The 24,901-nt window shown below is 40.5% G+C and overlaps 1 protein-coding gene across 9 annotated transcripts in view; it reads left to right on the top strand.

Annotated features, from left to right (window-relative positions):
- Positions 1-24,901, top strand: part of nrg2a (neuregulin 2a) — a 71,995-nt gene that overhangs the window by 37,680 nt on the left and 9,414 nt on the right. For 4 of the 9 annotated variants that reach the window (XM_056730224.1, XM_056730223.1, XM_056730228.1 and 1 more), the window contains exons 4-6: positions 13,487-13,607; positions 20,269-20,327; positions 23,901-23,924. In XM_056730224.1, the coding sequence (XP_056586202.1) occupies positions 13,487-13,607; positions 20,269-20,327; positions 23,901-23,924 (204 nt within the window). Of the gene's footprint in view, positions 1-13,486; positions 13,608-19,913; positions 19,982-20,268; positions 20,328-23,900; positions 23,925-24,901 lie in introns of all 9 variants that reach the window. The other 5 variants (XM_056730227.1, XM_056730225.1, XM_056730231.1 and 2 more) reach the window with 2 other exon arrangements.

Here is a 24,901-nt window from a genome sequence, read left to right as displayed (position 1 = left end):
CATAGATCAACACTCCGAATGAGGCCATCACCAATGAAGCACAGATGTGCCCGGGGGAGCAACAAATAAATCTAACAACTTAGGAAATATCTTCTCTTGAGATTTAAAGAAATGATAAACGGTTGGCCAGCCAACTCCGTTCTGATTATGCAAATTATGGGGAGCGATCATATATTTTGTATTGAACGAACGCAATATTTCATCTTTTTTAATATTTTTTCGCGGTAGTGATTAATCGCTGTGTTTACATGCTAAAACTTTTTACATTTGTCTTTGCGTTTTTTGGCGACTTCATTTTTGTCTGTTGCATTGCATGTCACAGACATTTCGTTATTGAGCGTCGATCCCCTTTGAGCTTTTCGTTTTTAAGCCAAAAGTCGCATTCTGTTCGATACCGTTGCGCTCCGTCTGGTTGTATTGACTGCAAGAATGTCTTATGTAAACGCCCGATTGGGGTCAGGGGAACTCAAAACCGACCTAATCATACACGGCTTCCGTAAGACCGATTAGTCTACTAGTTTTTAAAAACATTTAAAAAATATGTTGTTTGCTCGGGAGAATTGTGGAGAGGTTTTTAATGTATTCTCATCGCTGAATAGATTGATTTCTTCATGAGGTCATCGGTACAGCGGCTACTGTTGAGAAACACTGGAGCATTTGGGGCCCCGTAGCAGCTGCGTGCACCAGCGCTATCTGTGAATCTAAGAAGGCGAGCGAGGGAAAAGTCAATAGAGAAAAGAGAAATACTGGTTTTGGGGAGGACACGTAAGGGAACGAGAGGGAAAAGAAGGTGAACAGAGAGGGAACAGAAAGCCACAGATGGAGGGAGAGCCAAAGACGGAGAGATAAAAGCAAAGGAGACCCAGCTGCTTTGCAGAGGCAGCTGTTTCAAAACCATTTTCTAATGCAATTGTGGATTGCTGGCTCGGTCTAGGCGTTAAGCCAATCGCATGCTGCCTCGCTGCACGGCGGCCAATAAGATGGCAGATTTTTGTCACCGCTGGACTGACGGTATGACACAGGAAATTAATCTTTCTCTTCATAAAGGCTGTTTTTCATCACACGCGACCCCTTTAAACAGCTCCAATAAACACACGCATGCATATTTTGTCTCTTTCGGCAGTAAGTTTAACAAGATAACTAAGCAGAGTAATTGGACTCATTAATTATAGCCGATCGGGGTTGAAGTTACGGCTTCACAGGGTGAACTGAGGCTGTCCAGGGAACACCAGAGTGGAGGAAAAAAGACCCGGTGACCTTGGGACAGCAATTAATGAAGACAAACAACAGACAGTTTTAGGCCCGCCCCCTTCCCGTTCTGCTCCCCGGAGGGCGAGTCATGGTTGCGCGGCAGGCAAATAATGGATGTGTTTTAACCCAATACCACTGCGTTTTACCTCACGGCGCCTGCTGCATGGTGGTCTTTTGTGAGTGTTTGTACGCGTGTGTGTGTGTTTGTATGTGTCTGGTCACTCAGGTTTATCAAAGCATCGTGGTGTCACAGGGCACCGAACCAGTTGAGCAGGACAAGAAAAGGTCAGAAGGTTGGGAATGCTTCAGTTGTGGACATATATACAGAGGACAGACAACGTGCCTGTGCAGACGGCAATATTGGTGTTATAAATTAATATTCTAACACTACCTACAAAATTAAAAACACAGTTTTATTGTCTAGTCTACACAATGCTTGTAATAATAAATTAAAAATAAATTAGTTAACAAGTGCTGTGAGTAATTTTAAAGAGGATCTATTGACCGAAATGAACAAACTGCTCTACAGAGTGCGTTTCGTAAATATGTTATTCCCTTTAGGAAAGAAGCGTGAACATAAAGACATCTAATTCTGTGTCAGCCATCGTAGCGCCATGAAAGGAAGGGGGAATGACATTGGTTGCAATTCGCAACCTCACCACTAGATGCTGCTAGATTTAATACACTGGACCTTTTTTAAACAGATTTAGCTTTGCAAAAACTGATTTAAGTGTAGGGTTGATTTTACATCTACATTTATTGGCCCGTTACAATAATGCATAAAAACAAGGTACAAAAAAAATCATGAGATTGTGTACTTTATTACCATACTGAAGATTACGAGGGCAAATATGTAATTATTGGGGACTCATCAATTTGCATTAAGCTTCTGTATAAATGCATTAAGGAAGTTAATAGAGTTCATTTCATTCCATGTTAACTGACTGCTAGACGGGGATTCCCTGGTTCCAGCTGGGTTCCAGAGAGTTTGGTGTGGTCTTCTTGATTCAGCTGGCACGCGATTTGTGTTTTTGCATCGATGCGGCTCTTCTACATTTTCTGGGGTGTGTGTGTGTGTCTGTCTGTATGACTTCGAAGAAAAGATAACTTGAGGCTTTTTGGGGGCTTTGTTTGCATAATTCCTCAGTCAGTTGAACATATGGATTGTGTTTTCAATTTCGATCCCTCGTCTGTTTTGGGAAAATAAGTTCTGAAACTCTGCCACATGCTTGGTTGCACACGAACAGATCAAATTTAATCTCATCAGAATCATAGATGTATAGATGTATGTTTTTAGCGGAAAAACACAGTTGGACATCAATGCTTTGTAGTGGAGAACTGAGGGCTGTTCCAGCTCTAGATTTTCTGTCCATCTCATAAAAATCACATCCCTAGAGGGCGCTGCTTACAGCGGCGGAGTGAATGAGTGAGAGACGCAGAGCGTGAGGTGAGAGGAATGTGTTTGATGGAAAACACAGCTGGGCGGCCGATTGTTCCAAACTCATCAGTCATGCTGGGGCCCACCAGCAGAAACCCTTTCTCTGCCTCTGTCTCTCTCTCTCTCACACAAACCCCTGTGAAGCTCCTCACAAACGCTCACACACACAACACCTGCTCCTGTGATGAAAGCCAATCCATTGCTTCTTAACTCCGCTAATGTAAACCATCACTTATCTTTAATGTCGGGTTTTAGCTCCATGCATTGGCAAGCACCAGCATCAAACTGTGGATAACCACATTGACCCTTTGTTTCTTTCATCTGCTGCCTCTTTCCTGCCCGCTGCAAAATATTTCATCGGTCTCTTCCTGGACATCTCTTATCACTTTCTCGGGTTCCCTTTCTTTTTTCTCCCTCATGCATTTTGTTACAAAAAAACACTCTTCGTTTTCTCTGTCAGCCCAAACGACTAGATTAACTGGGCTTAGAGGACGCTAGAAATCTTTTTGGGATGTTGGCAGTGACTGCGATAGAATGTCAAGTACCTGTAAGGGAATTGAAAGCATTGATCGGTGCCGGCAAGCTGTAGGGGCCGTGCAGGCCCACTGTCCCAGAGATTCATGGCAAGCCCACTGTATTTAAGGTCCAGCGCAAACGACTGGTGACAACAGCACTAATTCAACACAAACAGGGCGGCTTTACATAAACGCATCAAGAAACTAAAGACTGCCAAGAGGCCAAATAGCTCTGTTGTTTTGATTTCCACACGTTTTATGGGAGGAATTCTCCAAACACTTTTGTACACTGTATTTCAGCATGATAAAAACTCCTCTGTCCTCACAGTCCAGTTTAACCATGACAGAAAGTGTTAATTTAAATACTCTAACCTTTTTATTTTATTTATGTTATTTTATCTTATGTGGTCATTCATTAGCAAACAACTTTTGTGTAGATTATAGTCGGTATAGATTTCACCTAAATGCAAAAATATATTTGTATTAAATACTCCATATCCCCCATATAATATACAATTATTTGTAAGCTTAAAGGAACCGTTCACCCAAAAATGAAAATTCTGTCTTTCCAAATCGGTATAAATGTCTTTGTTCTGATGAACACAGAGAAAGATATTTGGAACAATGTTTGTAACCAAACACTTTGGCCACTATTGACAACCATAGTAGGAAAAATTGCGTTATACATTTCTTTGTTCTATTGAACACAAAAGATCTTCCAAATATCTTTCTCCGTGTGCATCAGAACAAAGAAATGTACACAGATTTGGAACAAATCGATGAAGAGTTAATGAAGAAAGATTTTTTTGGGGGTGAACTGTCCGTGTATATTAACTATACTGTATTATGACAAATTTGTCCCTCAAAGTGACAACAAATCTGAACAAAACCTTCCTTTAGGCAAAAAAATGCAAAAAGTTTTCTGTGTATAAAAACAATAGAAGTATATGGAATGTCCTCATATAGATAAGTAAACCTGTGTGAGGATGTAGCCCAATTTGCAAAAGTGTATTTGTGTTTTAGAGTCTTGTGCTTGTCAGAACTTGTGTTTTGTATTACAACGCTAGTCAAAGTTGAACTGTTGGCCATTAGGGTCTGTGTGCGACCTTTGACTTGTAGGTCAGATTTTTTAGGCCTTTAAGCTGCGTATGATTTGTTCAATACTAGTCGTCCTCCCTGAATTGTGGATCTACATCTCTGGTCACATAAGGAGTACATATAACTCCCACTCATGCTTACTTCATTTCAAGGTGTTACTCTTTGTAGTTTGAAGTTGTCTGCTTCAGCTGTCCCCCATGCCACATGTTGCTGGTGGTCCTGCCCACAGTATTCATTACTTCATTAAGTGTGTTTGGGTGGGGAGATCCCCTCTGTTTTCCCCATCAGACCGGATGCTGTAAATGTGGGTGTGCGGGTTGGATTTTCTGCAGCTGGCTGTGACCATCAGAGCTGGTGTGAGTGGGGCAGTGGGCTGGTGCTGCTGTTTGCTGGGCGGGGTCAATGCGGATCCAAAGCCCCACATCTTGCGATCGCTCCGTCTGTCCGCTTGCACCAAGGACCCTGATGCTGCGATTTCACGCCCGCTGATGTGCGAGGGCGGCCCCGTGTGAGCGCTGACAACTGGCCGTGTGGAAAATCCAGAGGTGGGCTGTCAATCAACACCAGCGGTGCATGTGAGTGGGCGTTCTAGAGTAGTAGTATGGACTAGATGTGTTAGCAGAGATGGGGTTGCCCCTATGAGCAGAGGAAGCCAGGAGGGATCGAGCGGAATTTGGATGAGCCACCGATGGACCCAGATGTTTCTGTCTATCCATTGCCTGTGTTTCTGGTGTCTCTGTGTCAGGGTCAGAGCGTGGGGCTCGTGCCCGGGGTCGAGCGCAGCAGCGCAGGGCTGGGTTTCTCGCAGGAGCAGCCATCCCCACGCCGCCCTCTGAGGCCCTGCTGTAGAGGAGCGTGTGGGGGAAGACTCCACTTCCTCTTGCCCGCCCTGCTATTACTGCTGCTGGGACTTGGAGCCTGCTTACTGCTGCTACGACGCGCTTTGACACAGAGTGCCAGTCGCAGCAGGGATCCAGACTGGTTGGATCTCCTCAGGGGAGACCATGAGGAGGAGGGGCTCCGTGTCCATGATGCTCCGCAGACTCTCGCCACTACTGCAAGCACTGCTGCCTCATCCTCCCGCTGGTTTCCAGAGTCTCTGCCCACACTCACTCCGGGCACGGCCTTCTCCGAGCCTACTTCCAGCCCGGTGAGCACCCTTGCCCTCACCCTTGGGACCAGCACCGCCCCACCCCCTCTGGGTAAGTGCCCCGAGCCTTGCTTGTTTACACACGCGTCCTGTTGTGCAATCGCATGCAATTGCGCTCTTTGATTTCTCCTGGAGTCTTCTCCGATTGTGGAGGACAAGACCGGGCACATCAGCTATGCAGCAGGAAGAAGGCAATAGAAGAGAAAAATAAAGACCTGTTAATGAAAAGGGAACAATGCAGGACAGGGTTCACTCTATGATTCTTTTATTCCCAGCTTCTTCACCACCTCCTTTTTTGCTTTTTGTGTTTTGTTGTTGTTTTGTTGGTGAGAGTATTTATCACTTTGGCTTTGTGTAGACCTGGTTTGCAGAGGGGATGCGTGACTCTAAAATAGGGCGTTTTAGACCATTGTCATTAGTAATGTTTTGTTTACAAGTCATGCAATTTTGGGGAAAGCGTTTGGTTTGGCCTCCTGCCTAAACAGTGACTGGAAAGACTGTTTGACACGCGTCTCGCGATTTTTTATAATACGCTTCCTTTGAAGTGTGAAATATGTTAATGCCATATGCAAATTTCTTACCTGTTGGTTCCTTTGCCAGCATGTTGCTGTCATGGGAGACTCATTTGCTCGGTTCAATGTTACATTTTCACACTGAGCGTTTGACTTTTTTCCCACTGATTGTCCTTCTGAATAAGTCCCCTTTAAAAGGGATTAAGTAAACATCCGAAAACCGGATCACTTTAGAAATCGGAGCGCTCAAGGGAAAGTTCTGTTTCCTAACAGACATGCCTTTTGTTGTTGGTGTGTGTCAATACAGTTAATGCAAACATGTAAAGCCGCGCTGAAGGCTTTAAAAAGATAATAGATTACACAGGGCCTTTAAAACGCTAAAGAATGCAACCGCAACACAGCTGTGTTCTAAATTCACCACACACACATTTGTTTTACAACAAATTTCTGTCAAGAACGCTCGGAACAAGGGATTACATGTTACCTGTAAGGATTATGTGTTACCTTGGGGGACCATAACATGCCTGACTAAATAAATCTACACTCACATTTCTGCAAGAGTCCTGCAGTTTGTTGATGATAAATGATAAAATATGAAGGAAAATTTACTAACGTGTTGAATATCTCACACTTGCTTATGCAAGCACATGCATGCTCGAGATAAAATCCATCGGTTCCACAATACAGCGCCAGTCTGCTAGACAATCAAAACAACGCTGTCACTTGAACTCCGGTGCCCTGTGGTGTACCAAAGCTGTTGCTACAAAACTGGTAGTGTGATATAATTGTTCTTGCCCCTAGCCATAAGATTTTGTTTAGAGACTAAGTAAATGCAGTGTTGCACCTATAAATGTGAAATTGAGAGGATCTCTCTGAACACTTTGGGAATCCTTTGAAACGGAATGGCTGCACGTAATGGTTTCGCATAATGGAAACCACTCAAAAGCTTTAAGATTGCATGCAATAAAAATTGACCTTTTGTGCAGTGATGGGATTTTGCTCCCGGCTGTAACAAGAGACATCTCCAGAGCTCCACAGTATGAAGGGGGTGAGACAGTTTGCTGGCATGAGATGTTGGCCAACTTGTCATGATCTCTCAAGCATCATTCGCTGTCTCTATAGTTTGTTTAACTTCACTCTCTGGTGACCACAAGGCGCACCAGTTATGTGAATGTAATATCAACGGATATTCTTTGTTGGCTCTTCTCAACTAGGTCTCTAATTAATAAAATGGCAACCACTCATTGGACCTCCCTCCGCCCATGGAATTATTTGCACACTGTGTCTCCAGAAAATAAAGCACTTTCAGCATCGGGGACCTCTACTTTCATTTTTTACGACTTTCCTAGAACCCTTTGGAGAGCGCAGAAAGATAGACATGTTTATGAAGCTATCCAGATGGCCCCATTTTGCCCCCACCCAGGCCTTCCTTTCAGTTTCTTGGCCTTGAAGGATTAATCAAACTCTCGTTGGGCAAACTCTTGGGGTTTTTAGACCGGAGAAAGTGACCTCTCGTGGGAGCCATTGGCCAGAGTGGAACTTGCTTTGCGCCCGTCATAAAAAAACTTGACCTTGGCCTCTGGTGTGTTAGGGCCGGTTCGCACATGCTAGACGGATGTCTGTGCCCGTTCCACCGTTGACAGACTGGCCAGTGTAAGATTGGGTATCGTCAGAGACTGAAACTGACCTTGTTAGGTTGGAATGCTTTGTTGATCATTTAGCGTGAACTGTGTCATGTCTGTTTCAGCTTACCAGCAGTGCTACAAAAAAAACTGATTCACACCCTGGCTGATGCAATGCACAGGCATTATAAGCTTCGCTGGATGCATCTTATTTTCCACTTAGCTGCCTCGTCCATTACAGCGTTAAGAGTTGTTTCACACGACACAGAAATGTATTGAAAAACAAAGGGTTTAAATGCAAAATTTGGTTGTGGAAATATTATAACTGTGCAGTGATTCTCTTTCTCTCCTCATCCCTCTTCTCTCCCTGCCACATGCTGCCTCAGCAGGTATTTACTGAGCTCTCCCAGATCTCCAGCGGAGTTGATTGGAACCTCAGAAATATTAGGGAATATTGTGCAGGCGTGTAACTGTCAGATCAATTATTGATGGAGAGATTTTGACTAGATCAGGACATAAACATGACAAACATTGCCACAATTACCCCACAGGCTCCTGACACACAGTCTTCTTCGCAAACTCCGTTTTGAAAGAAACAATGGAATAGCATTGATTTTGTCAGTCAACGCTTGGGAACTTTATGAAAAGCCAAAACTTAGAATTACTTTGGCAGGGCTCTACTCCACAATAATGCTAATCTGGCTTGCTTTCAGATGCTTTAAGATAGCTGATCTTCCGGTCAAGTTAGTAGTTTTCAAGGGGTCCTGTTTTGCCCATATTTGAAAGTCTTTATTATGTTTATGATGTGCTAAACAATTAGTGTTCATTTTCACTTGGGTTTTACACCCTCATTTCAATTCTCAGAAAACAGATTGTTGAGTTCCTGGTTATATGAAGTCTCTCTATGAACTTTGAGCGTTAGAACATAGAGCTATACTACTCTGTAAATTTAAAGAGGTAAAATTCCATCAGACCTCCTGTTTAAAAACCCAATGAAGTGCCTTGAAAATTACAGCGGGGCATGAGTGACTCCTGCCTTTTAAAAATAGCCAATGGGGACAGACAGTAGATACTCTATATTCTAGAGAGATTCTTATTGGTCCGAAAAATTTGACAAGAAGCTCAGGTACAGAATGATGTCAAAAAAGTTGATGATTCATTTTGGCGGAAGTGACGTAAGGTTCGAATGGTTAAATCTTCTAAATGTGAATGTTGTCAGTGCTTTGGATCACACTAGTTTATTGACATCCTCAGACTAACATATTCATACAAAAAGCCAAAAATATATATTTTAAAGTCATGGGGACTAGTCCAACCGCTAAGTCATGGTGGTTTGGATGCCTGGCCATGATGGTCTTCAACTGATCTAGCAGTTTCTCCTGAAACCAGCAATCCTGCTAAGGCATAAAAGATGACAGTAAGTAATACAAACGTGAAGCTAGAGCTCTGGGAAAGAGTGCATATATTTAAAGGAGCGAAGAGACTCTAGATTCAGTCTTTATGAGGTTCTTAGGTCAGGTCTCACAGGAGGGTAGTTTTAATGTCTTGATGTTCCATCTCTGCATCTAGAGGGACTGAGCCTTGTTGAGCAGGTAACTGCGTGCTGTCATTACTCCTCATCTGGCGTAAACAGGCACAGAGACGTGCTAAATCTCTCAGCGGGCATGGAGAGGAGAGAGAGGGAGTGACAAGAACACACACCACCCAGCAACCTGCTGGATCTCTGCCAGCCCGTATGCATGTTTAAATTGCAAGGAGAATTGTTGCAGTTTATAAGTCGATGTTGTTTCCTTCTTTCCAAATTGAATCCCATACAGTTGAGTGATTCTTGAAACATAAACCTTTAAATATGAAGAATGGCTCTGTTTGGTCTGTGCTGTGGCGCGGTGGGTGGTGCATGACTCACGAAAAGATGTGCTCACCAGAATGAGGCCTTTGTCACATTCAAATCACCTTTTCCTCACCCGCTTTCCTGATTCCCTTCACATAAATTAAAAGAGAAGTGTGTTATATTTTCAGATGTTCAAATATTTTAATACTTTAACATGGAGAAGGATTAATAAGCCATTTGTATGGTGAGTTCTTCAAAAGGTTTAAACGCTGCGATTCGGTAGAGATTGTTAGCCAGCAATAGTAGATAACAAGCAACATGTGAAGCAAATTATTTGGCTCAAAAATGACACGCGTTAGCTTTACAATCAAAAACATACGCAATTTTTTTTAAACTGAATTTCATGGTTCATAACATAACAATGACTTGAAACGTTGAAATTGCCAAACTGTTGAAATCAGTAAATATCAAATAAATAAACAAACTCAGCTCTGCAAACATCTGACAAACTCATGTCATGCAAACTCACCAAGATCAAGTGGTACTGATTTTCCTCACCTTGTGTTGTAGGCACAAACTGGCACAGAATGTTCTTTAAACTGTCTGGAGCTCCAAAGCCACACAATGGGATTATTGCTTATACACAAACACAGCCTGACTAGACATGCACTTCCATAAACATGACAGTTCTTAAACAAGAAAGTTCATAAACTCAATGTCCCTGACATCTGAACCTCGACGGTCCTCTGGTTTCACACATGTGACCTGATGTGGTAACATTAGTACACCCGGATCATGTCTGATATCAGAGAGGGTTCAAATTCAACCATTTCCACATCTGTTCACTTTTCTTGGACGCTGGAGTCGGGTGTTCCAGATGTACATGGGTTTGCCGGGGGCTTACGGTGAGCTGCTCCTCAGTGGAAATCTGCGGCTCTGGACTGCTGGGACAAGAGTTTCCCTGTATCGCACTTCGTTTTCATTTGCACAAAGAGAGAGAAAGATCACGATGTGGCACATTTTGTTCTCAGCTGAATTTTTGAGTAAGTGTCTGGCCTGTGTTGTCGATGGCCCGAGGCTACACTGAAGACAATTCTCTTCAAATTTCAGGCTGTGGCTCATTTTTACGGTTTTCTTTTCATTCGGAACAAGACAGTCTTTAATCATGTCTCAATGCAAAGAAAAACAGAGACTTACAAAAACCTTTATTGTAGCCGTGGGGTGAACTGAAGTTTTAAACAGTTTGAAATCTTCAATCTTACACAGTTTGAAGGCATGTCAGTTTGTTCAATATAGGGTATAATTAACATTACAATGTTGTCTTAATGGCCCTTATGATGTGCTCATAATGCACATCTGTTATACACAGACGCTATTTGGACACCTAAAACTGATAGTTCACCCAAAAATCTTCGTCATTTACTCACCCTCATATCATTTCGGACCTGTTTGACTTTCTTACTTCTGCAGGACTCAAAAGAAGATATTTTGAAGAATGTTGGTAACCACACAACATTGGACTCAATTGACTTCCGTGGTATGGACACAAAATCGCTAAGACTTTTCTCAAAATATCTTGTTTAGTGTTCAACATGGAATGACATGATGGTGACTAAATGATGACTTATTTGACTCTCCCTGTTAAGCTCTAACAATTAAGATAAAACTTTCTTTAAAATAAAAATATTACAACATGTATTATAAAATATAGAAAACATGTAATATTAACAGTTTGTTTACTTAATTTCGCTATGTCACGCCATAGGACACATGTCGACTACCCAAGTATGAATGTCTTTTCTTTAAAAAACAAAATAATAAAACAAGTGGCATTTACGTTAAAACTGCACACTTTTAAGGAGCAAAAATTGCTCAAAGATGCTATACAATTTGTATTGATATGTTTATACCTTTCACATTTTGATATTATATTGGGACAATTTGGACGTGTTCCATTAGGTTTGACAACCACAAAGTTAATTTGATAAAGTACACCTGTGGTTACTTTGCTAGGACGCCTGTGTGAACATGACAGGAAATGACTTCACACCTTTACAAATACTTTGACCCTGAGACCAGCTGCTTGAAAGTAATTGCAAAAGTAACTCAAGAAAGTTGTGAGGTGAATGATTGTTTGCTTTTAATAAATCAAACGCATTCAAATTCACACGTATTCAAAAGTGGTTTTAGTGTGCAAACACATGTAGTCTTGGTCATGTGTAGGTGTAGCTAAAATAGCTAAAGTTGGGTTGGGGCTGAAAAAAAAGCCTCCATTTTAACCATCCAAAAACATTAAAATAGCACAATGCCGTAATTGCATGACTTCACCCAGATATGAATATTCTGTCATCATTTATTCACCCTCATGTTAATCCAAACCTGTATGACATTCTGTGGTTGGCATTGTATGCACACAAAACCATCGCGCAGGTTTTGAATGACATGGTGGGGAATAAATAATGACAGAAAGTCCAAACATGTCTCCTATGTCATTTCTTCTTATTTATGAAACGCATTAGTTATTAAGCAGCAAATGTAATTTCTTTTAAAAGACATTTGTATCTGTTTCCTATTGATCGTAGCATGGCGATACATCAAATCATGAGGATTGTTATAACTGGGCATATATCCAGATGTAGTAATGCCTAATCTGCATTTTAAAGACCCAGTCGGGGTTCCTGGACTGCAGTGGTGGAGTGATGCTGTAAAATCCTGGTAAACAGCAAAAATGTTGTTGTGCCAATTCAATGAGTTCAACAATTTTGTTGACATGTTTGCATTCCTTTTAGTAAATTGGGCAGTAAAACAGTGCAGACATGTTCAAGTATTCAGCTTGAGGTCTGAGTTTGAGATCCAGACCCGATTTCTGGGTTCCCTTCCAAATGAACATCCCTGGTTATTTTCAGTGTCAGTGTACTCCATGTGTTGCTTTGTAAATGACCAAAAAACATGTTCAAGTAAATGTTCTTGCATTTTCCATATTCCATTTACAATAACTAGTTTGATTACAGATTATTGTGGTGTTGAAGCGAAGCCAGAATCTTTGGAGGAGTGCCATTTCTTTCCTTTGTGTCAATATAGATGTTGTTTTGGTCGTCGTGACTAGCCAGATGAAATGAACACAAGCGCCATTTTGAGGTAGACGCTCCACCCGCGTGCTTGGCAAAAGCATCAGTCGGGTGTTGATATTATGAGTGTTTGTAGATGGGTTTAAGGTAACTGCGGTGAGGAATATCATAGGTATGTGTGAAATGTGGTTGTGGGAAGCACTTTGCCTTGTCAATCATCACATTCTGCTTTAGATTTGCAAGTCAATAAACATGTTCATGCGTCCCACATTATCAAAAGAATATGTCAGGTAAGGTAAAATCAGGCCTGGTGTCTGAACCAACAAGTAAAAAATGGGCCCTTAGGCTGACAATTGTATCTTTCCACTTTTAACGGTGTGATTTAGCACTAACAATAAATGTTTAAGTATATTTCTATTACTGTGGTTATAATATCACTTCAAGGTGTTTATAAATCTGTTTTTTCGGCCCCTTCCCACTCATTTGTCTTGGCCTCTTGGTGCGGTATTCCCAAAACATACTGAACGTTGCTCCGATAATACGGCAGGATTACGAATCCATTCCTGACCTGTGAATCAGAGCGAGCAGGTGGCGTGTGTGTTTAGGGGGGGCCACAGCACTCTTTGAAATATTTATCTGTGACTGTCGAACATCTCAAACTCCAGCCGGACGAAGATGTACAGTGAGATTGGTGATGGAAACCAAAGAGCCATTGTTCTAGTGAGTCACTGTACTATCACTGTGTTTACACTTAAGCTCCGGGAACGGGAAATAAGCCATCCATTACAGCTCTAATGTGATGAACTATCAGTTACAGGTAATGAATGTTATCTGAGAAGCTGGCGCGTCGTATCTTCTCGCCGTGTGGGGTTCTTGGGCAATGATGTGTTGTTGTTCTTTTATTGTTTACAAAGCTCTTGCTGAATGCTCTTTCTTATCGTTTGACAACATGATCTGTCGATGATGGTGTCTTTTAACGTGTGTGTCCTTGTTTTCCGTAGTAACCACAACGTTATCTCCAGGATCGGGTCACGCCAGAAGATGCAACGATACAGAGAAGGCGTTTTGCGTGAATGGCGGCGACTGTTACTTCATACATGGGATAAATCAGCTGTCCTGCAAGTGAGTTTCACTCGTTTTTTTTTTCTCTGATGTCTGTTTGTTTATAATTCTGCTGGAGCGTTTTGTACTTTCTCTCTTTCTAAGTTGTTTACACTGATCCAAAACTCATTTTCGATTTGAATCGCTTCCACATGTCGTAGATGTGATTTTAATGTGTTAGGGTGTTTCTTCAGCAATAGGAACTTCTAAACTTCATTAAAGCACATGACATTTATCAGATTTTCTTCACATGTCTTGTATCTAAGCATGTACAATACTTAAATGACACAGTTGTCCTCCTGGAACTTACTGTTAGTAAATTCATCTTGAAACTATTTTATTAGTGGGGAATGATGGCAAAACTGAGGGACTGTGACAAATTGCTTAGAAATTTATGTATATGGATTTTTTCCACTTTGCTTAGATGGATATTGTTTTAAAATAATTATAATTTACGTTTTAAGACAAAAAATGATGCTCTTAAACCATACAGTATATGCCAGAAATCCTTTTGTATATAGAGCCGTGAAAAAAAACTAAGTGACCATTCCAAATTTGAATTGAATCAGGATATCTAGATGTATTGTGGTCATTTCAGTCATGTGTCTGTTGAATTTCAACAAAATCAAACATCAGGAGTGACATAATGTCATCCAACAGCAATATAAAAAACTGACAGCATGGCAAGACACATAAACAGTTTGGGTATCACTTAAAAAATACACATACAAATATTACTCTTGTATTGCTTAAAAGTGATTATGAACTTGTTTTCTTTGCAGCATTTGGGGTCTGAAAAATATACAGAGCATCTTTTCTGTTATTTTGACATTTTTTCTCCAGTTTTCATTTTATGCAAATAAATGCATATAGAAACAATATTTTTATTTGACATTTTGGAGAAATATTGTTATTGGTTCAGAGAATGAAAAATAAATGTTCACATACCAGTGTGAGTAAATTCAGAAGAAAATTTAAATAATTTTGAAATGGTCTCTTAATTTTTTCTCAAGCAGTCTGTATCAAATGTAAACAGCGTCCGGAGGCCGATTCACGGATGAAGGTTGAAAATCCTGTTCAGTATTCCCCTTGAAATTCACTCCCTGGTCTCATCCCCATGCGTTCCCTCCATTCAAGGCCTGCATGTAACATAAAAAATGAGAAATCTGTATTAAACAATATCAACCCCTGAGACGAGTGTGCCTGTAGTTGAGGAAACACCCATATGTTTGATTGTTTATTGTTTGCGGTTTTCTTCATAATGTTTGTAAACGAATGATCAAGAATTGCACGTTAAATGAAGAAAGGATTCCCCTCTTTTTCCCCCAACTGGAGTTCTTCAAGACTCTTTCCAGGAATTACCAAATGGTATCCATTATTTCACCCATCCGTTTTTCCTTACACGCCCTCTCTCTCTCTCTGTCTCTACGCTGTGTCACGGGATGCATTGACTCTTTGGTGCAGATGTTGACGAGTATGATATGACTCTGTGTCAGTGCTCTGGAAAATGAAAAAAACAGCCCTCTCGCCCCACTCGGACAACCCACGTGTAGCGTGCTGGAGAGATGTGGATCAAACCTCTCTAAAATGCCATGTCATGCCGGTTTAGCGCTAAGACAAATATTTACGAGAGCTAGAGGCCTCCCACGAGGTAAATAGGACCGCTGCTTACATTTCAATCACTGGGGGAAAGGACGGCGATTTACACAGATGCTTTTAAATCGGGGATGCTCGGGACATCTTGAAAAACATCTTCGCTCGTATTATCAAAACAAACTGGACGATGAAGTAGCTCCAAAGAAGGGGGTATAAAAAACAAGGATGTGGGAGACACATGTTGGAGCACCTCCGTGTCGTGTCACACGTGTGTGTGTGCGTGTATACAGCATCTGGGCTTTATATGGATCTGTTTTTGTTGTAGAGCGAGCGGCGGAGATCGGCGAGTCGAAAGGTGCTGTTTTTCTTTCTTTTTTACCGATCAATTTCAGACCGCATGTTGTGCCATGTTACGAGTGCACCTGCTGGTATTTCAGCCCATAGCTCATGCGTGCACACTCGTTCCTGGGAAACCGCTCGGCGAGCGAACGGCCCGAGATAGCCATTCAAAAGGTTGTGTACAAATTGGAGGGAGCAATAACTCAATTACAGCAGCTAATTCACTCATGGGCGAGGCACGGGTACAGAAACGTTGGATAATGCAGTCGAGGCCCGCCGGGAATTGTTGCCCCGAAGCTATCTCATTCAATATAGGCCAGTCTTCCATAGGAATTACTGAACGGGTTGAGCGGTACGGCCTGCCTCTTATCAGTCTGCGTTTTTTTCTGTGAAATACAAAGTTCCATCGACACACACACGCATATACAGTATATGTGATGGCAAGGACGAGGTAATAAATGACCCAGGCCATAATTATTTTCTTGCTGGGATGATGGGGGGAGTATTTTACTGCCTGCCAAGCTACAGCAGCTCCACATCGACACCCCTGTCATGTTTACATAAGAGCAGGACAGAGCACAGAGCTGGAGAAGAGAGAGGAATGGCTGCGGAGATTCACGGCCCCCCGTACGCTGAGGGGGCCCAGACTGGATTTGGTCCTGTTTAGCTGCTCTTTTTCTTATTTTGTGTGTGTGTGTTTTGCGTGAAGGACAAATTCAGATGGAAAGTTGGGCTTGGTGAGTTTGTTTTTAATTACCAGCCATCTGACTCCATTCAACTTTCCGAGTATTAGGGAACATACGTAGAAACAGCTGCCTCAAAGGCGTTCTTTATAATGACGGTACTTGTCTTCAGATGCACATTTATTATGCAACACAACCAAGATCAAGAGATCAGGTTTTATTTCCATGAGAAAGTCATGCATGGTGGATAAATCGAGGTTGGTTTGATTGAAGTTGACAGGTTCATAGACAGTATAGGAGCGCTGTGAAGACTTCGGGGTCGGAATGGACTTCTACAGGCAGCGCTGGTCTTCTCATTTTACAGAGCTCGTTCTCAACAAAGCTACATTGACCTGAAGGAGGGCAACGGGACGAGAACGAAAGACGAGTCTGCCGTTTCCCTTTCCTGTTCAAAGCTGTATTGACATGACTGGTTTGACATTTACATGTTACATATTGACATGGCACACATCCTGCTTCAGTTCAGTATGGTCTGTGTAAATATATACTGCCAGTCAAATGGGGAACACTTACTGATTTATTCTTATTCATATTTTTTCTAGATTGAAGAAGAAAAAACATCACAAAGCAATGTGATGAAGAGAATTAACGTTACATTTTGTTGTCTTCATCGAATTTGCAGAATTGGCAATTTATCGGCCCGTTTTTTCAGGTCTCACCCCGAGATGCTTGTAAACAATATTGAAGTAGATTATAAAGGTCACAAAATACATTTCAGTCAAGTGATCCTAAACATTTGGATGGTATAGTTAAGGTTGGATCTGGCCGTGGTGTGGGTTAGAGACTGGCGTGTGTTTAAAACAGGATTAGATGTTGTCATAACCACTGTAGCAGTCTGAATAATCTCATCTTTAAGTTCTGTTTTTCTGTTTACACTTATTTTTATTACAGTATATTTCACTGTAAGATGTATATACGTACCTAAAAGGGCGGTATATATAAGGAAAATAATGGCGGTACACATTGACTTGCATTGGTTTTGTGTCCATGCAATAGAAGGGAATTAGTACTGCTATTGTTCGGTGATCAGCTTTCTTCAAAATATCTTCTTTTGTGTTCTGCAGAAGAAAGTCATACAGGTTTGAAATAACAAGAGAGTGAGGAAAAGATGACAGAATTTTCACTTCAAGTAGAGATTGCTACCTGATCTCTCTTAAAAATGTATTTAATTGGCAAGTTATTTGACCAAACAGTGTTACAGTGAAACTGAAGTGGCTTTGGCCGTCTTTGGAATATGAATTACGCTATAACTTGTCTTTTCTGTCAAATGTGGCTCATTGCCACGTGGAAACTTCCCAGCGTGGTGAGAGAGGATGTGTGCGCTCTGCGATATACAGTTTGGCCACATGCACCTGGATTCTTGGAACTTGTATCTGTTTTCCTGACTTCAGGCTTGTTTGGAATATTACGATGTTTATCTTTTTCAGGTTTACTTTTACGGCCCACTTCTGGCAAAATACTCTTTCTTTTACTCTCGCGCCGCCTTTGTAGATCTTCTCGGAAAGATGTGTGTAAGTGTTTGTTGAGGAGAACCTGCGGCTTTGTAGAGAGGGAGCTGGACATTCTGGGCATCAGCTACACAAGTTGTTACCAACTAGGGACAGGGATTAAGTTAAAATATGTTTCTTTTAGGAATAAAAATAAATTGTATTAATATGTTTTGAATTGTAAGTTTTATTTATTTAAGTAGCAGAATAATGCAAAGATGTATGCATCACTGTAGGGAGAAAAATGTAGCCTAGGAGAAATTGACAAATTGAATTAGAAGTTAAATTCAAGTGAGCTTTTTTGGATTTTCAAGATACAGTTACAGCTTTGCAGACACAACCAACATTATGGCAGCGCATTTAAACAATATTGACGCACTGAAGTACATACGATTTATTTCAAGCACTGAAATAATTTCATGGTTTTAGCCATGATCCTTTAGACCACAAGGTTTAAAGAAAGCGTGGCTGCAAGAGTACATCATATTTTCAACAACCTGGAAATATGACTACAGTACCGCATACGCTCAAGGTAAAGAAACAAGGACAAGTCTGAAACCATACGATTAAGGCAAGCAAGACGTAACGCTGGGCGTCTGTTTTTCATTTAAGAGAAGGTGCTGGAGAATGCCACGAATGAAGGAACGTTGAGGAATTCTGATCCCTGAGGAGCTCTCCTGTCTGAGACACACGTGTGCTTACACTTTAGTCCGGCTCTGTGGTGCTGTTCGGCAGGATAACAGTCTCCATGACCTCTGACCTCTCTCCTCAACAGCGTACCTGTTACTTAAATCGAGTCTTACTCTGGTCCGCGCCTAACGCTCCCTCTCCTCGAACCCCAAACTTCTCTCCACCCTACATGCCCTTAAGACTAAAAACGTGTGTGTTTTACCCAAAGTTTACTACAAAGTGCTCTACCACCTTTCCTCTGGAATTCCCAGGAAAGCATCTGATGGATGTTAACATCTCAGTGTTCCGCAGCGTGCCAGGCAGCGACATGGCTCTGTTTCGTCCCGGGGAAGAGGTTACGGCCTCGACCTTGGCTCATTTTACACTCTATAAACTCACCAAAGGCTTCGTGTGTGTGCTGCTTCTATTATGTCACATGTAATGCCTCACATTTCAAACGCCAACATAAGTGCTTTTTTAACGTTTAAAGGGGACCTCGTAAGTCAAGACGTCGGTCAAACTGCTGAAAAGCAAAGAGACGGCGTTTAGCTGATAGACTGGTGGCGAAGGATGAAACTTTGTGTTTGTCCTGTAAATTGAAGGTGGCCATTCATCAGTCATAGCTGACTGGAGCGGTTACAGAGAGGAATTAGACGTATGAAAACATTAGCCCCATAACGTTCATTACACAGTGATGAGCTATAATTTGTTTACTGGAATTACATGAATGTGCATAATTGGCCAATCAAATCCATGAATGACAGCCGTGTCATAATCAGGCAACCGTATTAGAAACTGCTGCTTATGTGCAAACACAAAAAGCTTGAGTGTAGGTTAAAACTGGTTTGGTATCATCTTAACTTACATTGCGGAAAAAATATAATTGTTGTTTTTTGTACGCATAAAATTCATAAAATTTAAACATTTAAAACGGAAAAACATGTAAAAATTGTATTGATAAAGACGCCATTTACTTTCATTGTATCGTAAAGAATAGTGTGAACTGAAAAATTCCTCAGGAGAAAGAAGTTGAGAATGACTTGCGTGATGACAGAATTATAATTTTTGGGGTTTAAGGGATAGTTCATCCAAAAATGAGTTGCATTGACCTGCATTGGTTTATGTCCACAATGAAAGTGAATGGGCACCGATGTTGTTCGGTTACCAACATTCTTCAAAATATATTCTTTTCTGTTCTGCGGAAGAAAGAAAAGTCTTACAATCTTTCATTGAATTTTCAAGCAAGGTAATAATTACCATTACAAACTCTTTCTTCCAATATACATTTATTTAGTTTCAAGAATGTTTGGATATTGTAACTGGCAAACAGCTTTGTTTGCAGTGTGCTTATTTAACATTTGTCCGGTTCACGTCGGATTGCCGCTCTGGTTGCTTCAGTGTGTTGCAATGTCTGGACGCTAACCGCACATAATTATCTCTGTATTGTGATGTCTGTGTGTTTGTCATGTGTTCAACCTCTCCTCCTTTCCCAGATGTCCGGATGGATACTTCGGGCCACGGTGCTTGCAGACAGAGCCTCTGCGGTTAAGAGGTTCCAAAAGTATGTTGACTTGCGACGCGCAGCCGCAAACAGAAGCCTGGTTGTCACTGGGTGACCACTGTTGTCTCTGCTTTTACCTTCCTCTTCCTCCCCGAGACTCGCCAGCTTCAGTCTGTCCTGAATCAGACACAGTGGTGCTCCAGTGGACCCTCTGCTTCTGCTGTCCATTAATGTGCTGAGGTTCTAATTTCATGTTTCCTCTGCTCTCTTTTTCTCTGCCTCTCTCTCTTCTCTTCTTTTGCATTTCTCCTTTCTTCTCTCTCTTTGGTTTTCTCTCTTTCCATCAGGTGTCCAAATGACTTTACTGGTGATCGCTGTCAAACCTACGTTATGGCCAGTTTCTACCGTATGTCCATTTCTTTCTGTCTGTCTGTCTGTTGTGCATGCTGTTTTGGAGGTTGTTATTCTGTAATGTTATGGAATGATCTGTAATCATACAATCTGCTTCCTGTTCTAACAAATTAATTCGGTTTATTCGGGACATTTGTGTCATTCACCCCATTGCATTATGGTTAATGGTAGATTTGATATTAGAAGCAATGTGATCTTTAACATCATGAGTGATGCATGTGTGCAGGTATGATTGCATGTAGTTTATTAAATCAAACTCAGAACAAGAGTACTAAGACGAACGGGATACTAAGAAACTCCTAATAATTAACATATAAAACAAATATTACTAACTGTCCAACTAGAGCACAAAATGTCATTAAAAATAATAAAAGAAATTCTTTTTTAGAGATTATAGAATATGACCCAGTATTTGTCATTTTATTTATTATATTATATTATTTATTACAGTATATTTTCATTTAATCAGCATTTCTAGATGTATTGTGGCCCTTCCAGTCCAGTGTCTTGTCTTTCAACTAAATCAAACCTCAGGAGTGACATAAAGTCTTCCAACAGCAATGTGAACGACTGACCGCATGACATGACACATGAAAACTGCGATAAAAATTAGCTTATCACGTAATTTAAAAAAAAACTTTTCCTAAATACATTTATTACGTATATTACTGTTGCATTGCTCAAAAGTGAATTAAAATTTGTTTTCTTTGCAGTATTTGAGATCTGAAAAAATATACATAGCATATTTTCTGTTATTTTAACCTGTTCCTCCAGTTTTCATTTTTCTGCAAATGAATGCAAATAGAAATAATATTCTTCATATTTAGAAGAAATAGTGTTAGTAGTTAACAGAATGAAACAAAAATGTATAATTTTTCCTAATCACATGAATAGTAAAATCTGAAAAGCTGAATGCTTCAACATTTGTCAACAAAAGAAGAAAATATTTATTCACACAGTAACTATTAACAAATAAAATTGTCTAATATTGGGAGGCAAAAAGAGACAGAAATGTCAGCTAAATTACAAATTATATTGGCCGTAAACCAAAATTACATGTACAGCATTCTTACCTGTAAAGATCTAATGTGTTGTTGTGACACTTTTAAACCCATTTTTGTCCATATTAATTCACATACTATACACCCTTCTGTAGTTTCACAAATGTGTGCAATTCACAAATGCGTGCAGTTTAAAACTGAAAACACATGCAAACACCATTGTTTCCCTCGCGCCGCCCTGTCACAAATCGCGCACACCTCACAGTTTAAAAATCCCCCCCTCAATTATAGCGTGAAATTAAACAGCTCCACTTCCCCGAGGTGACACATTCTAACCGTTTTAGTCTACACAGCGCCGTCTGCAACACTCATGTCCATCAACTGCAGAATAACACCTAGATTAGAGGAAGGCAGGGGATGGCTGCACCTGACAGTTCGTGCCTGTGAGCTATTGCCTCTTGCCTGTGTCCGCTTAGTGCATATAATCAGGTCTTTGTGTTCTACAGAGCGTTGCTATGCTGACACAGTTGATATTTTACCCCAATCTTAATCTTTACATGTATTTATTTGTAATAAAATGAGGGCTTGAACACGAAGGATCCTGGTTAATAAAACTACTCTAGATTGGGAGGATACAAAGTCAGTTATCGTATAGGTGTGAATAATTTACGAGTTGTTCTTTTTTTTAGGGCCTTTTTGCCTTTTTTCATACCATCGGACAGTGGAGGGCAGACAGGAAAGCATGGATATATAGACAGGGGAGAGGGACCGACAAATGACGCTCGAGACGGGAATCGAACTCGGTTTGGGCCGCAAGTGCACCGGCACCATATGTCAGTACACTAACCACAGAGATATCGGCGCCTACTTTTCAAGCTATGCGTAAAATAACACTCGAAGTGGAGCAATAAAGAAAACTTATAATTTGACACATGGGCATAACCCGTGTCGTGTTATGATTTATCAACCTGGAGTTGTGAATAGCTTATCAAGTCTTTGCATGCCAAAGAAGTGTGGATTGTCAGCTTTTCCACTGTCAACAGCCTGGTTACCTCTTCATACTGTTCAGTTTGGGAGGTCTGGAAATGGATGTCTTTCAACAAACATTGGATGTTGAAACAGAGCTGGTACTGAAGCTTTAAGACCTGAGGAAGTGTAAATAACAGTAATCTTAAATGTACCAAAATAGGTACATGTAGACACAGGCAAAATAGAAGGTGTCCCTCGTTTTAGTGCCTCTTGTGAATATAATATGTCTGACACGTTGTCACTTTTAGACAGGGGTATATCCCAACATGCAGCGCAGGTGCGGATAATTACAAAAACACTTTATTATTAGCATGTGCCATCTTTGACATCAAACCAAAATATCAAAGCCATTATTTTACAGATGTGTGCATAAAAAAAACTGGATTTAGCAAAGGGGTCCCTGTATGACATAAAAAAGCTCATTGTTCATACGTCTACACAACCTATATCAGGCAAAGGTCTATGACAGTGTGTTGTCATGACAACAGTGGGGATTTCCTGTAGTTAATATTAGATACGTGAGCTGTACTCCACTCTTATCTCAATGGAAATAAACCTATTATAATGGAAAATCCTGATGCACGACATCGCTCCAGTTATGACATGCAGAGCTCCAATATTACCTCTGCGCTCCCCATTTGACTTCAGATGTGATAGTGGAATGTTCAGTGAGTTCAGCTATAGCCTGGAATCAAATAATTATTTAATAAATGCATTGTCTGTTTCGTTTAGCCATGCAATGTCTGTTGCATACGACCGCATGTTTTACTAATATAAACATCTTAAAGTGTACATAACATCTTTGTGATTAACAATTAACACAAACAAAAAAACGCGCCGTTTAACACATATTATGAGTAATATCAACTGTCTCTGTACCCCACAGGTAAGACGCATCATAATGTTGATATTCTGTACAGTGAAACACTTGAATGTATATCAGTTTATTTGCATTCCTGCACACTTGCTTCTTTTTAGTGAAACTGTCTTGTTTGTAATAATTATACTAAATAACAATAATTATATTCTTTATAGAGTTGACGTTAACCCTTTAAACAACATTAATTTACGTGTCTAACAGTATGCTCTGTGAATTACAGTCGCTCACACAATGACATTGATTCCATTAAAAAACAACTAACCTAGCTAAAATCTCAGATCTTAATTCATGCAATAAACACCAAAACAAAGTATTAGTTTGACGCTAGATGATAGTTGGATGATTTTAATCGCATTTATTGTTATGACTCGTAATTATAATCATCCGTTCTCTTACCCATTAATCCTGAATCGTGTTTTAAATCCAGATTTCAGACTTGCTCTAACCTGCATGTTCTAACCTCGCGCTGTTCTTATGTGAGCACATAAGACCCTTAGTATTCGCTTGATGTGTCCAAAATTCTCATCTCACTTTCATGATACCCATACTGTGTGTGTTCCTGTGTACGATGGATTATCTCTCTCTTAAACCTTGTTCTTCCTTGTTCTCTCTCTCTCTTTGGTTTTGCTCCTCAATTATCAACTCTTTGTACTGGCAGAGTCTCTTGGGATTGAATTTATGGGTATGGACCTATCCTTCACTCCGATTGAACTGTGTAGATTTCATTTTATTCGACACACCTTCATAGCCTCCTTCCGGACTCAGCAAATGAGCAAATTGATTAACAAATAAATCTGTCAATCAGTTATTGTTCTGTATGTAGACCCTCTTTTTAAGAGATGGGTCGAGACGCATTATCTGCAGCCCTTATCTCCTCAGAAAAGAAGTTCCTAATGGCACAACATGTTTAAGCTTTAAAAAAACAGCTGTCAATTTGGTTTTAGTGTCAGGGTGCGTACTGCTCTTTAACAAAGTAACCACATTCAACTATTTATGTTTTAAGTAGGACTCTTGATATAAACCATTTTTGTGGGTTGGAGGAACATTAAGAGGCAGGATGTGAGTCAGGTGTTTGTTGTACGCAAGCTTTATTCAACATGCGTGTACGTGACTCGAATTTACAGGTTTTGCGGGGGAGATTCGTGGAAACCTTCGTCAGCTTTACGCAATCAACTTGTATTTACTGAACGGTAAACATAACAAGTAACTTCAAGTGAATTTACGTAGACTGAAGTAGTGTTAACATCGAATCGAATTATGTTACACCTGTTAAATCTTGGCTCAGATTGTGTCAACATTCTCCATCATCCACGCAGACGCAAGTGTTTATGAGGCCGTTTCTTGAGTTATTTATAGTAAAAATGTCAGTTAAAAACTCTTTGAAACAATATTAATGTATTTAATCTTTCATTTTTTGTGTTTAGAATAAAAGGAATTTATTTATCATTTATTAGAGACGATATAATTGATATTGGTTGAAAAAAGCAATTTTTCACACTATTTGACGACAGTTTAAAAACAGCCGATGATCAAGAAATATTCATTTTAATCTTGAGAATTTAGTAATGCGAGTTAATATAACCATCACACTATCGCCATAGACAGTTGTGGGCACTCGGCTATCGGTGGAGAAATTCAGTATTAGTGCATCTCTATAAT

Source organism: Triplophysa dalaica, chromosome 19 (assembly GCF_015846415.1).
Source record: "Triplophysa dalaica isolate WHDGS20190420 chromosome 19, ASM1584641v1, whole genome shotgun sequence".
Taxonomy (NCBI): domain Eukaryota; kingdom Metazoa; phylum Chordata; class Actinopteri; order Cypriniformes; family Nemacheilidae; genus Triplophysa; species Triplophysa dalaica.
This window is presented reverse-complemented; position numbering and strand designations above follow the sequence as displayed.